The sequence below is a fragment of the Leuciscus leuciscus genome, assembly GCF_965113295.1.
Source record: "Leuciscus leuciscus genome assembly, chromosome: 17".
NCBI lineage: Eukaryota > Metazoa > Chordata > Actinopteri > Cypriniformes > Leuciscidae > Leuciscus > Leuciscus leuciscus.
The window spans coordinates 3,614,248-3,629,991 of record NC_138741.1 but is presented as its reverse complement, the minus strand read 5'-3'; the positions used below and the strand labels follow the sequence as shown (position 1 = coordinate 3,629,991).

The window sequence follows — 15,744 nt, the reverse complement described above, 5'->3', positions numbered from 1 at the left end:
CCGGCAAATGCAGAAACTCTTGCTCGGCACTTTCCACCTCAGTTTCATGTGAATTTTAATGTACTTTTTAACGAACTGAGTTCACAAATGGCGCTGGATTCTTTTCTTTCTGATCTTAATGTTGACCAACATCTGGATCTACTTAAGGACGTATGGCTGGAGGTATTAAACAAAATTGCTCCTTTGAAAGTTTTTAAACAAAATCAAAGAACTAGAACAGATCCGTGGCAAACTCCAGAGACCCGCACATTAAGACAAGCATGCAGAAAAGCGGAGCGGAAATGGAAAAAGGACAGACTTCAGTCGTCATCTAAATCACTGAAGGATTGCCTACTGACCTATCAGTCAGCTGCAAAAGCCGCAAAAGCTGCTTATTTTTCGAACATGATGCCTTAAATCCACCTGTTTATACTTTTCCAAACCCCTCAAATGCACTATGTGAAAGCTTCTTGAGCTTCTTCATTGACAAAATTACTAAATTAAGGCCTCAGATGACAGTTCCTTATGATGATCACTATGATCTGAGCATGCCGGAAACATCATGGGGCACTTTTAAACCAATTACTTTTCAACTGCTTACGGAAACCATTGCTAAAATCAAACCCTCTTTTTGCCCTTCTGATGATATACATTCTCGCTTTTTTAAAATGCTTACAGAGTCTATTGGCCCTGGCTTATTATCTCTCATAAACAAATGTTTATTCACTGCTTCGGTTCCCTCATGCCTAAAAATGGCTTTTGTCTCTCCGATACTCAAGAAGCCTTCCTTAGACACTTCAGTTCTAAATAATTATCGACCTATCTCTGTACTCCCTTTTATTTCAAAGATTCTGGAAAAGACTGTACTGTATCAACTTCAGTCGTTCCTAAATACGTCAAAAACGGTAGAAATTTTCCAGTCTGGTTTTAAGTCTCTTCACAGCACCGAATCGGCTATGCTGAGAGTATTAAATGACATTTTAGTTGCAACAGATGCTGGAAACCCTGTGGTTTTAGTATTATTAGACTTAACAGCAGCCTTCGATACTGTCAATCACTCACTGCTCCTATCTAGATTAAAACATTTGGGACTGAAAGGTTCAGTCTTAGAATGGTTTAATTCCTATTTAACTGACAGATATTTTGCAGTCAAGATTGGCAGTTGCACCTCTTCTGCTGCCCTCCTTGAAACTGGTCTGCCTCAGGGTTCTATTTTATCTCCCACGCTTTTTTCTTTATATCTGCTTCCTCTGGGCGCGATTTTAAGAAGACACGGTGTCTCCTTTCATTTTTACGCGGATGACACCCAGATCTATTTGCCGATTAAAAGAAATGACCCCTCTGCATTTAAATCTTTAATGAACTGTCTTGATGAGGTAAAGCTCTGGCTTGCAAATAACTTCTTAACATTAAACGACTCAAAGACGGAAGTTATAGTTTTTGGCCCATCTGACAAATTTGAGTTTGACAGCAGCATTTTGGGCAATTTGTCGGTTTTTAATACAAGCTGCGTACGAAATTTGGGAGTTTTCCTTGACAGTCGCTTAACTTTAGAGAAACAGGTGTCCTCTGTTGTTGCGTCTGGCTTTTATCAACTCCGCCTTCTTGCCAAAATCAAACATTTTATTCCTGAAAAATCCCTTGAGACAGCCATCCATGCGTTCATAACTTCACGCTTGGATTACTGTAACTCCCTTTATTGCGGCATTTCAAAAGCCCAGCTCACACGCCTTCAACTTGTTCAAAATGCTGCGGCCAAATTTTTTACGAAAACACGTAAATTTGATCATGTCACACCCATCCTGCGAGCTTTACATTGGCTACCTGTCCAATATAGGATTGATTATAAAATTCTCCTACTCGTGTTCAAATGCCTGCACCATCTTGCTCCAAGTTATTTATCAGAACTTATACACTTATACAGCCCGTCCCGTGTCTTAAGATCCAGTAATCTTAATATACTTGCTGTTCCCTGTACAAGGTTGAAGCGTAGAGGAGATAGAGCCTTTTCAGTAGTGGGACCCAGATTATGGAACAACCTGCCAATACAAATTAGAACAGCTCACTCGCTATCAGTTTTTAAATCCCTACTGAAAACTCATCTATTCTCCTTAGCTTTTAATACCATCTAAGCGTCCTCTCTTCTGTAGCTTATATATTTTAATTTGATGTTGAATATATGTCTATAGTTTAAATTGTTTAATACTATACTGTAACCTCTCAGCTGTTGTGTATTTTAACCGTATGCTATGTTCTATTTAATGATTGTACAGCACTTTGGTCAGTCCTGTGACTGTTGAAATGTGCTTTATAAATAAACAAACTAAACTAAACTAAACATGAAGATTAAGAAGAAGAAGATGAAGATGATGAAGATTAAGAAGAAGAAGAAGATGAAGATGATGAAGAAGATGAAGATGAAGATGATGAAGAAGAAGGAGATGAAGATGAAGAAGACGAAAAAGAAGACAAAGATGATGAAGATTAAGAAGAAGAAGAAGAAGAAGAAGAAGATGAAGAAGACGAAGAAGATGAAGATGAAGATGAAGATGATGAAGATTAAGAAGAAGACGAAGATGATGAAGATTAAGAAGAAGAAGATGAAGAAGAAGACGAAGACGAAGATGAAGATGAAGATGAAGATGAAGATGAAGATGATGAAGATGAAGATGAAGAAGAAGAAGAAGAAGATGAAGATGAAGATGAAGATGAAGAAGAAGAAGACGAAGATGAGGAAGAAGAAGACGAAGACGAAGATGAAGAAGAAGTCTAACGGATACAATAGGTGCCTACATACCTTCGGTGCTTGGACCCTAAATATAGTTTACTGTAATGTTGGAAATATTTATGGTCAATAAGTTTAATCGATACACCGGTCTATATTTATCAGTCGTGAAAGCACATATTGATTTATGATTTATAATTGACAGAAAGTGTGCACTATAGGCTCTTGTTCAGCGTTCGTGACCTCCTGACATGGACACATCAGGGGAAGCGCTGTGTTTACTGGTGAGAAATGATGAATCAGCATTTGCTTTCATTAACACACACACACACACACACACACACACACACACACACACACACACACACACACACACACACACACACACACACACACACACACACACACACACACACACACACACACACACACACACACACACACACACACACACGCAGTGGTGCAATGCTCTGTTACACACTCATCAATTGGGCTTTAATCAACATATAACATCTGTTCATATCCCACTGTCACATCCCGGAGCAGATGCTTTTAGTTATTTCACTCTCTACCCGTCATAAACGGCCTAATGAGAGTCATATCCAAGTATAACTATTAAACGTAACTGCGAACAGCAGTTCTGGGCCAAACACACCAGCGGCATGTGCGCTGTGAAGTTGAGCAGATTTGTTTGTCACCCTGGTGGTGAAATTAGGAAAAGAAGTTCAAATATGAGTAGATAAATAAACTTTTGAGCAGTAAGTCTGAATATGGTGTTTTCAAGAGATGATACTTACAGAGATTCATGTCAATATGCAAAAATGTAACGTCATTTCTGAGCAAAACAGGATTATTTGAATTTGAATTATTTGCATTGTGGAAAGTGGGCGTTACAAACAATGGTGGCTGTTGATTGGAGGGATTGGAAAATAAACATTTATGCATTTGGCAGATTCTTCTATCAAAAGTGACTTGCATTGTATTTATTTTACGGTTTCATGCTTTCCCTAAGAATCAAACCCATGACGCTTGCGTTTACTGTTTGAGATACAGAAATGTGAGAAATAAAGATACTGATTACAGGACATTAATAACTTTTGACTGGCATAGTCTGAAGATTATCTGACTTGAATTGGTGAAGACTGACAGGATGAGTCTGAAAAAGGTTTCTGAAAAGATGGTGTAAACTGAACTGATTTCAGGTGAATAATATAATGATTGTTTACTATTGCCTCATGAGTTTGCATAACTGAATCATTATTTTCCTGTTTTTCTCTGTAAATCTGCTTTGAAACAATCTGTATTGTATGAAGCACTATTAAAATAAAAGTTGACCTGACTTGACTTGGAAATCTGATTTTTTTCATAGAATTTAAATATTTAAATAAGAAATATTGAGAACCTCCTAGAAAACTGTGCCAAAATTACTAACTTCTCCCAGAAACTTCCAGCCAAGCAGAAAACAGAGAAATACAAAAGATGCAAAAACATCTTCAGTCCTTGGACTTTTGGAAAAACGTAAAACGTTTCTTCCAGGACATTATTCATAAAGTTTATGGCTATTTCCTTTAACTTTAAAACACAACCCAACATCATTCAAAATAGAGATAAAACATCAATATGGAAAATTCCTACAGCACATTGTGCCATATTTTTATAGACTTATTCTTAAAATGTGTTACTTAAGCAAACTATAAAAGCCCACAGATGATCAGGGTTATGTAAATCAGACATTATCATAACATAAACCAGAATCCTCACGACAAATCAAACCAAATACATTACCAAATAAATACTGAGATATTGATTTGAGTGTAAATTATATTTTTTATGTGAGAAGAAAGAGAGTATGCATGTAAGACATCACTGGATTGATTTCTATTTCCCAGTTTAGACTCATTAAACATCATTACACTTCAAGATTTTTGAAAATTTAAATGAAGTTTATATTAAAAAATTTAATCATTATTTCTTACCGTTTTTTATTTTATTTTATTATTATTATTATTATTGAAATTCTGGGTGTAAATTATTTCAAAGTTCATCCTACACCAACTTTTTTACAGCCTGTCTAACTACTGAATAATGCCATTGACCAATCACAATCAAGTATTCCAGCAAGTTGCATAACAATCGAAAGCACATGACCTAAGAAACCCTCAATAAGGTAAAGCAGGGTGTTCATCATCCAGAGACAGTTGCATAAACAGAGACATTAAATTCAACATTAAATGTAATATTTAATTTAATATTCAACAATAATATTGATCTGCCTGCATTGATACTATTATACAAGAACTGAACTGAGCTGGACGAGACATCACTGTTACTACAGAGCGGTTATATATATATATATATATATATATATATATATATATATTTTTTTTTTTTTTTTTTTTTTATTATTATTATTATTTTTTATATATATTTTTTTTTTTTTATATATTAACTAAATTAATAACTGTTTTAAAACAAAAATGAACCATCACTGAACTTACTTAAAGGAGAAGTTCACTTTTAAAAAAACTTTTGCTGATAATTTACTCACCCCCATGTCATCCAAGATGTCCATGTCTTTCTTTCTTCAGTCGAAAAGAAATTAAGGGTTTTGATGAAAACATTCCAGGATTTTTTCACATATTATGGATTCCATTGGGACCCAAACGGTTCAAGGTCCAAATGACAGTTTCATTGCCGCTTCAAAGGGCTTTAAACGATACCAGACGATGAATAAGGGTCTTATCTAGCGAAACGATCGGTCATTTCAAAAATAAAATAAAAAGTTGACGTTTTATAAGCACAAATGTTCGCCTTGCTCTGTTCTGTGATGCGCGTTCGTGACGTCACGTAATACGCAATTACGTTGAAAAGGTCACGCTTGAAAAATTGAAGAAAATGTTCTTTTTGGCTTTTTAATATTAAAACACTCAGGATGCGCACACGAAATGGGCATTTTAAACGATAAACTGACACAAATACATTTGAAAATGTTTATATGGTCCTCCTTCCGCACATTTGTAAACACATCAAACTTGACCTTTTCAACGTAATTGCGTATTACGTGACGTCACGAACGCGCATCACAGAACAGAGCAAGGCGAACATTTGTGCTTATAAAACGTCAACTTTTTATTTTATTTTTGAAATGACCGATCGTTTCGCTAGATAAGACCCTTATTCATCGTCTGGTATCGTTTAAAGCCCTTTGAAGCGGCAATGAAACTGTCATTTGGACCTTGAACCGTTTGGGTCCCAATGGAATCCATAATATGTGGAAAAATCCTGGAATGTTTTCATCAAAAACCTTAATTTCTTTTCGACTGAAGAAAGAAAGACATGGACATCTTGGATGACATGGGGGTGAGTAAATTATCAGCAAAAGTTTTTTCAAAAGTGAACTTCTCCTTTAAGCTGGACTGTGACACTATTTTCTTCTGGAAACAAACTTTTTTGCATTACTTTCCTGTTATCTCTGTAAAGCTGATTTGAAACAATCTGTATTGTAAAAAGCGCTATATAAATAAATGTGACTTGACTTGACATTATGTGGAGAATGTGTCTTAAGAACTAGTATGACCAACCAGCAGTTAGTTAGGGAGAATCAGTCTTACTTTTCGGCATCAAATTAGACCAATCTACGTTTTATAACTGACATAAAAAAGGTAGTAACAGTCTTAAAGAAAAAATAAATAAATGGATGAGTAACTTGTAAGACTAGTCAAAGCAGTTTCTGCAAGCGCTGGTCTGATCTCAGATCAGTTGCATATACTGGGCAGCTGTCTGCTGTTTTCTGATGCAACACCTGCAGGTTTTTCACTCAAACTCCAAAAACCTCAAATCAATGTCACAGGTTCCACTGCAAAGATCCTCTACACACACACAGCTGCTAAAATTAACACACAGTGTCACTATAGGTTTAGTAGACTGTCCACAGCAGCAAACCAGAAATAATGCAGCAGCACGCATAAAAACAGACACTCACGGTCTGACAGAAATGCTTATATCTTAATTAATGACTCAAACAGCACAACACCAGTCCATATGCTCACCTGCTGTTTGACACAGAGTTCAACTCACGGCCATAAATATACTCAGGGATTATAAATATAAGTCGTCGTAAGCTGTAGGGGTTATACAAAACGAAACTTTTTTTTTCTTCTCTGTGACCTGTCTTTTTAATATTCATGAATCTCTAGTCTATCATTTTGCACTCAGGTGCTTTTTAGATGACATTATCTTGGATTCTCTGATTGGATCTCATGATTATGTAACTTTCTAAGGGAAACTTCAGCAAGGAAACTTGCTGAAAGTAGCTGCAGGAACAAGATTTGCAGCAGAAAATGACCACATAATGGAGGCATGTTTTGAAACCAGTGGAGACGACCAGGTGGAGCCCACAACACGCCACACAAACCCATCATTTCACCAACAAATGGAACTTTTATCAGAAAACTGAGGCCGGCGAGACACTGGCTGCGTGGCGTGAGCGTGGCGTTTCTGTTGCGTGTCAGCTGCGTGGCGGCAGCTTGGCGTTCTCTTACGAGAGGTTCTCTCGTATTGCGTAAGTTGCTTACGCTACGGGTAAAGTTGTCTTTTCTCGAGATCTGAAGCCAAAAATTATCCTTAATTTTGTATTTATTGTCAACGCAGTGCGGCAGACAGCAGACCATAGCAGGCTGTACGAGCGTGCTCATTGGCTGTCCTGCGGCAACTGCAGCAGCCTACCAGTGAGCCCTGCGTGACGTCGCGCCCTCCACGCGCCTGGCCCGCCAGAATGGGTGTGGCTAGCGTGTAAAAAGAGGGGCTCACAGGCTGGAATTCTGATTTTCATGTCTTCAGCGAAGCTCTTCGCATCGCTGGATCTTGAGAGCCACCGCCGTTGAAACAAGCGACCAGTAAGCCTAGGAAGCGTCTGAGAAAGCTGGCCGTCTTCACCGCCTTCAGCCTCTGTGCCTGCTACGCCATCCGGCGACATATCCTTTCTCTGCTGTGTGTGTTCGCCTTTGCGTCACACACTTTCTCTCTCCTAAAAGAGCACGAGGCGTTTTTCTAAAAATACGTCGTCTTTCCTGCGGCTCATGCCGCTCAGCAACAGAGACCGCCACGTCATCTGCGCTCTCTGCCTGGGCCGCTAGCACGCCGCCACCGCACTCCCCGAGTGCGAAGAGCTCTCAATGTCGACCCTGCGGGCTCGACTTGAAGCTTTCAACGCAAGCTGTCACTCCGCCTGTTCCTGCTGGGCCGCGCAGAAATAAGCGCCGCCCCCAGAGACCACTGGAGGCCGTTGCGGCAACGAGAAGCTCGCCGGATCCGTTCCCTCGAGCTTCTCTCTCCCCCCCTCCCGGCCGCGCAGCCGCCGGCACTCGCCCGCGCCGCCGCCACTTCAGGGGATGAGGCAGAGGAGCTGGACGAGGACGCCGCCGCTGAAAGCTCCCCTCTGTTCGAGCCGCACAAACGGCGCCGCTCACAAGGGATATGTCAGAAAGCGGGCGGCCACGGGATAGCTTCCTTTACGTTACAAGAAAGCTACCCCGCGCCCCGTTCGCGCGCGTCACTCTGGTAACATCAATATTGCAGTAAACGAGCCTGTTATAAATACATGCACGCCTGCAAACAAACGCCGTCACGACGAGCAATGTTCAGCACCCCGCGTGCCTCACTCACCGGCGAAAGGAGAAAGAGAGAGTGTTCTGAGTCCCGCTGAGGCCGGACCAACCTCCAATTCTCGCACATTTCTCAGTCCCCTCTAAGTTCAGGTTACTGGAAATACAAATATTGCAGTGAACGAGCCTGTTTTAATACACGCGCGCCTGCAAAACGAACGCCGACACAAAACGTGACGCTCTTTATGCTCGCGCTTACCAAAAGCTTATGTGTTCTCCCCCTGTGGCAAAGTGGCAGAACCCAAGGCTTTCACACCAGAGACCCGAGTTCGAATCCGGGCCTTGGCAGCAGAAAAAAATTATGCTGTTCGCTCCGAGCTCGCGGCCAGCTTTCTTACTTCAGAAAGCGAACCCGCCTCTAAAATGCCTCACTCACCGGCGAAAGGAGTAAGAGAGAGTGTTTTGAGTCCCGCTGAGGCTGGACCAACCTCCAATTCTCACACATTTCTCAGCCCCCTCTAAGTTCAGGTGGCTGGAAATACTAATATTGCAGTAAACGAGCCTGTTTTAATACACGCACGCCTGCAAACGATCGCCGACACAAATCGTGACGCTCTTTTATATGCTCACGCTTACTGAAAGCTTATGTGTTCTCCCCCTGTGGCACAGTGGCAGAACACTAGGCTTTTGCGCCAGAGACCCATGTTTGAATCCGGGCTCTGACAGCAAATAAAAATTATGCTGTTCATTTCGAGCTCGCGGCCAGCAAATAAAAATTATGCTGTTCATTTCGAGCTCGCGGCCAGCTTTCTAACTTCAGAAAGCTAACCCACCTCTAAAATGCCTCACTCATTGGCGGAAGTAGGAAGAGAGAGTGTTTTGAGTCCCGCTGAGGCCGGACCAACCTCCAATTCTCACACATTTCTCAGCCCCCTCGAAGTTCCCTGGTGCGTGTCAGCTGTGTGGCGGCAGCTTGGCGTTTTCTATGTCTCTGCACACCAGAAACGTGTCTGACGCGCCGCTGCTGCTGCTAGGTGACATATGATAAGCCTCATTGGTGATATATTCGACATATGGGGAGAGAGTTGTGGAAGGCCTATACTTTATGTTAAACATAAATATATAGCAGCAAAGACAACGTCGGCAGTATTGACGGCAAAATAGGCTACAGAATATTTTGTTCTATATTGACAGGTTTGAAAATCGATAATTATAATTTTTTTGGTTTTTTTTTTTTATTACATTTATATCTGCATTTATGTCAATAAGTTCAAGCATCAAAATGTAATTTATTAATATGTAGGCTATTTGTGTCAAAATGACATATAAACATCTCTTCCTTTTCTATTTTGCCTGGAAACGCTTCCAACATGCTTGCGTGTCGCGTGAAAAATAGGGGTCGGTTCTATTTCTAGCATGCATGCGTTTTCTGCACGGCGTGTCACGCAGTGTGCAACCTCTTACCCCTAATTTCCACCAACTGTGGAACGGCTGCGTTCCGACTCAGGCGATCCGCAGCCCTCCGGAGCAGATACGCAGAGCTTCTATTTTTGCCGGATTCCGGAGAGCTCCGCAGCAATTCAGCATCGTACTCCGCTGTCCTTCAATACTCACCAGGTCCGGATTTGTTGCGGAACAGCTGCAGCCATGACTGACAGCTGAAGTCATGAGAACCCACGAGATCTCGTGAATTCACGTATGATCGCGCGATATAAGTGTTGAATTGCTGCGGGGCTCTCCGGCATCCGGCAAAAAAAGAAGCTCTACGTATCTTCTCCGGATCGCCGGAGTTGGAACGCAGCCGTTCCGCAGTCAGTGAAAATACACATTTAAATTTATGCATTTGGCAGACGCTTTTATCCAAAGCGACTTACATTGCATTATCCTATACATTTAAACATAGGTATGTGCAATCCCCTGGGATCAAACCCACAACCTTGCGCTGTTAACACAATGCTCTTACCACTGAGCTACAGGAAAGCTTATACACACATTGACTTTAATGGAAACCTATTGACTCCGCTGCCGTTCCGCAGTTGGTGGAAATTAGGGGTAACCTGTTAACATGGGAGCCGAAATAAAAACGGACACCCCACGCAGCTGAGACGCTCACGCCACGCAGCCAGTGTGTAAATAGAAAATGGACTGCATTTATATAGCGCTTTCAACAGACCCATGGCCACCAAAGCGCTTTACATATTGCCTCACATTCACCCATTCATTCACCGACAGCGGTGTCAGCCACGCAAGGCACCATCCAGCTCGTCGGGAGCAGGTTAGGTGTCTTGCTCATGGACACCTCAACACTTGGTCAGGTGCAACCGAGGATTGAACCACCAACCTTCCAGTTTGTAGACAACCTACATGAACCACTGAACCACTGCCTCCCCAGCTGGCCTAAGAATTAAATCAAAGGAAAGTAGCGAGATCGCAAAGCGAAAATGATAAAAGTGGCAGTTTGTTGACATTTTTGTTGTTTACCTAAAGATTTAAAACCCAAGCATCAATGTTTTACCATAGTTTTACACCAATAAGTGATACATTGACCATAATACAATTATTTATGTCAAGACTGCACATTAGTCACACAGAAATAAAATGGTATTTACCGTTATTTCACAAATTTTCGCATCTGTTTCTGTTTATTTGTAGTCACAGGACAGTATGTATATTTCACATTTAAAAAGAACAATAATTTCTACGCATTTTCCACCAAAAATACAACCTGAGGAGCTTTAGCACTCTCTCCAGTGAACGTCCCAATACAGTTATATTTTCAGTCAGAGAAACAGAGGAAGTTCCCGAAAAACCAGACTTGCTTTATTTTATGACATATGCAGAGCTAAATCTGGATATCAGACAGTCCGGTATAAAGAGACAAATAAAATAAATACACGATTGTGATAGCCTAGCCTATATGATTTGTCTGATTTCTTCAAGCGGTTGTGTTTACCACGTTTACTATGGTAATGGTTAGTGTGCATAGTCTTATATATAAATATTTCTGACTTAAATATGGTGAAAAGAATCCATATCAGTTCACAAACAGAAGGTATTCAAACACTCACTGCTGTCTTAAAGTGAGTTTTGAGTCATCCGAAGGTTTGAAGTCATCTGGCGCTGCTGTCTCCTAACTCAGATAAACTGTTCATGACCACTCCTCAAGCCCGAGTTGTCCCGCTTTGGACCCAGGTATTCGACGGGCCAAAAAACCATGGCCGTTGGCCCAGTTTTGGTTGAAAATGGTGTCATGTAAATACCCCCCTCAATGTGTCAGATAAGAGAGACATACAAAATGTGCAGAGTGGTGCAAAAACTCTACAGGTCCAGAGGAGAATCGATGGTAATTAATTAAGGTAAATGGGGTGGAGCCACCTTAATTCAAAGCTGTACAAAATGGCAAAGCCAAGTACTGGTGTGTGTTGTGGTGTTTGTGTTAAAGGTTGTTATTATGGGGTTCCTGAAAATTGTCTTTGTGCTGATTGTTGCATTTGATCTGCCTGATGTCTTGGGAAGTTTGAGGTATAGTCAAAGTCCAAGAAGCATGGGGCCAAAATCAGATCCAGCTTCCAGAAGTCCTGTCCTTTCTCCTCTAGGGTTCTGGAACCCTTTGCAAGTGGCTTCTCAGTTTCAGAGTCCTCTGGGTCCCGACTTCAAAAGCCTTGCACAGGAGCCTTTTGGCCTTCAGGAGAAGCAGCTGTTGCAGGGTCCAGTGAAGCCTTTGGATTGGAGGTATCCCATTGTTCCCGAGGTGCAGCGCGAGTTGGCGGTAGACTTCCAGTTGAGGCACCCCGTGACTCCCAGCAGCGTAGCGGTTCAATGCGGCGAGAATCGGGTTCTTGTAGAGGTCCAGCAGGACTTTTTCAGCAATGGTCAATTGATCCAGCCAAATGGTCTGTCTTTAGGTGGATGTCCTGTTGTTGGTCAGGATCCTCAGTCAAGAGTGCTCATTTTTGAGTATGAATTACAGGACTGCAACAGCTTGCTGATGGTAAGAACTCATAATTCTTAATGGGTTATTTGTTGTGGCAGAGGACCTTTCAAGGAAAGTCAGTTCACTTGGTTTTACAATGCCAGGGCAGCTAAGATCAAGTTCTGTCTGTTTGAATGGGTAAATCCTGATTTTCAAGCTACTTGCTTTTTATATAACCCTTCAAACCAACATCTGATCTAAACTATCTCATAAATGGTATGAAAGGAGCTTAAGAAACTAGAACAAGTATTGTGCCTTCGTGTTAAAGCTTTTTACCCTGGGACAGTCAATGTGCATGTCCAAAACATTGATCTCTGGCAACATTGGGGCTTCTGAGGGCAGCTGTAGTGATTTGAAGAGTTTACTAATTGGTGATATGCTCAAGGAATTATTCTACCATATTGCAGTCTACTTTTTCCCATCATCTTGGTGTATGTAATGTCTTTGGGATGACCCTCTTGGTAACCACAATCTTTTTCCAGATGAATGAGGATGAGCTTGTCTACACCTTCTCTCTTACCTACACCCCTGAGGCGTTTGCAGGTGCTCCAGTTACCCGTTCCGATGATGCAGTTGTTGGTGTTCAATGCCATTATCAAAGGTAAGTGATCTGTGACTTTATGCAGTTTCTCGTGCAACTGGGAGACTGTTTAATGAGTACTTTCATGAACCGCAGGCTTCAGAATGTAAGCAGTGATGCCTTGAGGCCAGCATGGGTCCCTTATGCCTCAACCCAGGCTGGTCAAGAAGTCTTGCTGTTCTCCCTTAAGATCATGATGGGTTGGTACTGTTTTTTTTCTTTCAATAATTTAACCTTTACCCTTGCTATTGTGGCTGTGTCTAAAATGTTTTTGTGTGTAGATGATTGGTCCTATCAGAGGCCTTCATACTCCTATTTCCTGGGTGACGTTATTAACATCGAGGCATCTGTGTATCAGTACAATCATGTGCCTCTGCGTGTGTTTGTGGACCGCTGTGTGGCCACTCAAGTACCTGATGTGAACTCCCTTCCGAGATATTCCTTCATTGAGAATTATGGGTAAGGTCATGGCCATTGATGTAGAAGGACTTTTTTCTTTTTTTCTTTTTTTTTTAGCACAGTCATAAGTAAGGTTTAGTTGCTTAATCCTCAACAGTTGACGTTCATAAGTTACTATTTGTGATTTTGTTTTGTCATCAGGTGCTTTGTGGATGCCAAAACTACAGCTTCCAGCTCCCGCTTCATGCCTCGGTCTCAGGTTGACAAGATCCAGTTCCAGCTGGAGGCGTTTATGTTCCATGAGGGCAACAGTCCTTCTGTATGTACTATGTATATCAGTTAATTTGATTTCTCTTCTGGTCTGCTTTGGTTTTGTGACTTGTCTGTCATCCCTTGCAGATCTACATAACATGTATTCTGAAGGCAACTATTGCTTCTGCACCCAGTGATGCTCAGCGCAAATCCTGTTCCTTTGCCAATGGGTACATTGTTTGTTTTTTTGGGAGGGGGGTTAAGTTGACATTTTCTTATGTTGACTGTTCCATATCTTTGGTTTGTTCCAGGTGGATTGCTGCTGATGGTAATGACCAAGTTTGTGGTTGCTGTGACTCAACATGTGGTCCTGATAGTGAATTTGCTGCTTCTCCCTATGGAGGTTTGTAGCTTTTGCTCTTTCTAAGGTTCCTTTGATTCAAGTGCTCTAACTTTGCTTTTGTCTTCTCTTTAGGCATTCAGTGGGAAGGCAAGGCCTCCCTTGGTCCTGTAATGATTCAAGGGCAAAAGAGAGGTTCTCAATAAAACTGACAGACCAATCCTTAATTGTATCTGACTTGTCATTTTGCTTCATGTCTGATTTAACTGCACTTTGAAAGTGCCTCATTCTGCCAATGTGAAACTATAGTTCTACTGTACTTTTAAGTCCCATATAGCCTGGAATCCTTTGGTTACATGCTATATGCAACCAAAAAGTTTAATACTTAAAATATGGACTTTAAAAGGTTCATATTAAAATTCCCTATGGAGAAAACCAAAGGGTTTCAGGCTATATGGGACTTACAAGGGAATTTTAAAATTAACCTTTTTAAAGGCCACTAGTGTAAGACCAAGGTTAGTGTATATACTTTTGAAGCTATCAGTTTATTTTTTTTAAATTTACTAGAATTACAGGTGACAATATTACCCATAATGCTCTTAAGAATTTGGCAAGCAAATATTTCCAAAAGTATCTGCAAGGAACGCCTTGTCTCATGAAGCACTGCAGATGTAATTGAGTCGGTGTCCCTATCATATTCCTGTGCTCTCAAAGTGTTTCTGCATATTGTGACACGTTTCAACTTCCACTGAAGTTTGATCACAATCTCATAAAACCTGTTGAGACCTAGTGACCTAATGAAGCATAGTGTTTTTATGTCACCACTCTTGTCTTACTGTTATTAGCTGTTCAAAGGCCCTTGTGGAAACACTTCATTGTACTAAATGTACACTTGTGTACTTCAGTTCTTGGAAGTACACTTTATAAAAAAAACTGTAGGCTACTTAAAGGTGCAGTAAGTGATTTCTGAGAAACTCTCTTAAAAGTGACTGAGTATTAATTTCAATCCATAACCTAATAGCCCTCCATTATGCTTAACAAGCGAGCTAGTCTGTCGTTGGTGTAAAATAGCGTTGTGCAAGGTCAGAAATGCCACCAGAATTAAGAATTCAAAATATGTATTGTGTAACATAAGTTAAGCAATATCACACTAGCAAGAGTGCTCTTTTCCAATTACCAGCATTATTGCCAGCTCTTTTTGCCAACAAAAATAATTCAAAAAGCAGAACATTTGCATTTCACAGCAACTGTTTCGTTCTAGAATGATTTTGTATTTTTAAACTAAGGTGAGTCAATGACCCATTCATAAAGACAGAGGCTACATCTGAAATGGCATACTTCTCTACAATATAGTTGGTGAAAAATAGTATGTGACAAGTATGTGTGAATTCAAAGTACTCATAAAAGAGCGTACTCACGCTTACTGAAAGCTTATGTGTTCTCCCCCTGTTGCACAGTGGCAGAACACTAGGCTTTCGCGCCAGAGACCCATGTTTGAATCCGGGCTCTGACAGCAAATAAAAATTATGCTGTTCATTTCGAGCTCGTGGCCAGCTTTCTAAGTTCAGAAAGCGAACCCGCCTCTAAAATGCCTCACTCACTGGTGGAAGTAGGAAGAGAGAGTGTTTTGAGTCCCGCTGAGGCCGGACCAACCTCCAATTCTCACACATTTCTCAGCCCCCTCTAAGTTCACTGTTGCGTGTCAGCTGCGTGGCGGCAGCTTGGCGTTTTCTATGTCTCTGCACACCAGCAACGTGTCTGACGCGCCGCTGCTGCTGCTAGGTGACATATGATAAGCCTCATTGGTGATATATTCGACATATGGGGAGAGAGTTGTGGAAGGCCTATACTTTATGTTAAACATAAATATATAGCAGCAAAGACAACGTCGGC

The 15,744-nt window shown here is 41.1% G+C and overlaps 1 protein-coding gene across 1 annotated transcript; it reads left to right on the top strand.

Moving 5' to 3' along the window:
* Positions 1-11,683: 11,683 nt before the first annotated feature.
* LOC309478968 (zona pellucida sperm-binding protein 3-like) lies at positions 11,684-14,057 on the top strand (the record flags this gene model as incomplete). Its single annotated transcript, XM_082142814.1, has 8 exons — positions 11,684-12,298; positions 12,763-12,881; positions 12,957-13,060; positions 13,142-13,319; positions 13,461-13,578; positions 13,659-13,741; positions 13,823-13,914; positions 13,987-14,057. The coding sequence occupies exons 1-8, from the start codon at positions 11,759-11,761 to the stop codon at positions 14,055-14,057; spliced, it is 1,305 nt and encodes a 434-aa protein (XP_081998940.1). The 5' UTR covers positions 11,684-11,758.
* Between the last annotated feature and the right edge of the window lie 1,687 nt (positions 14,058-15,744).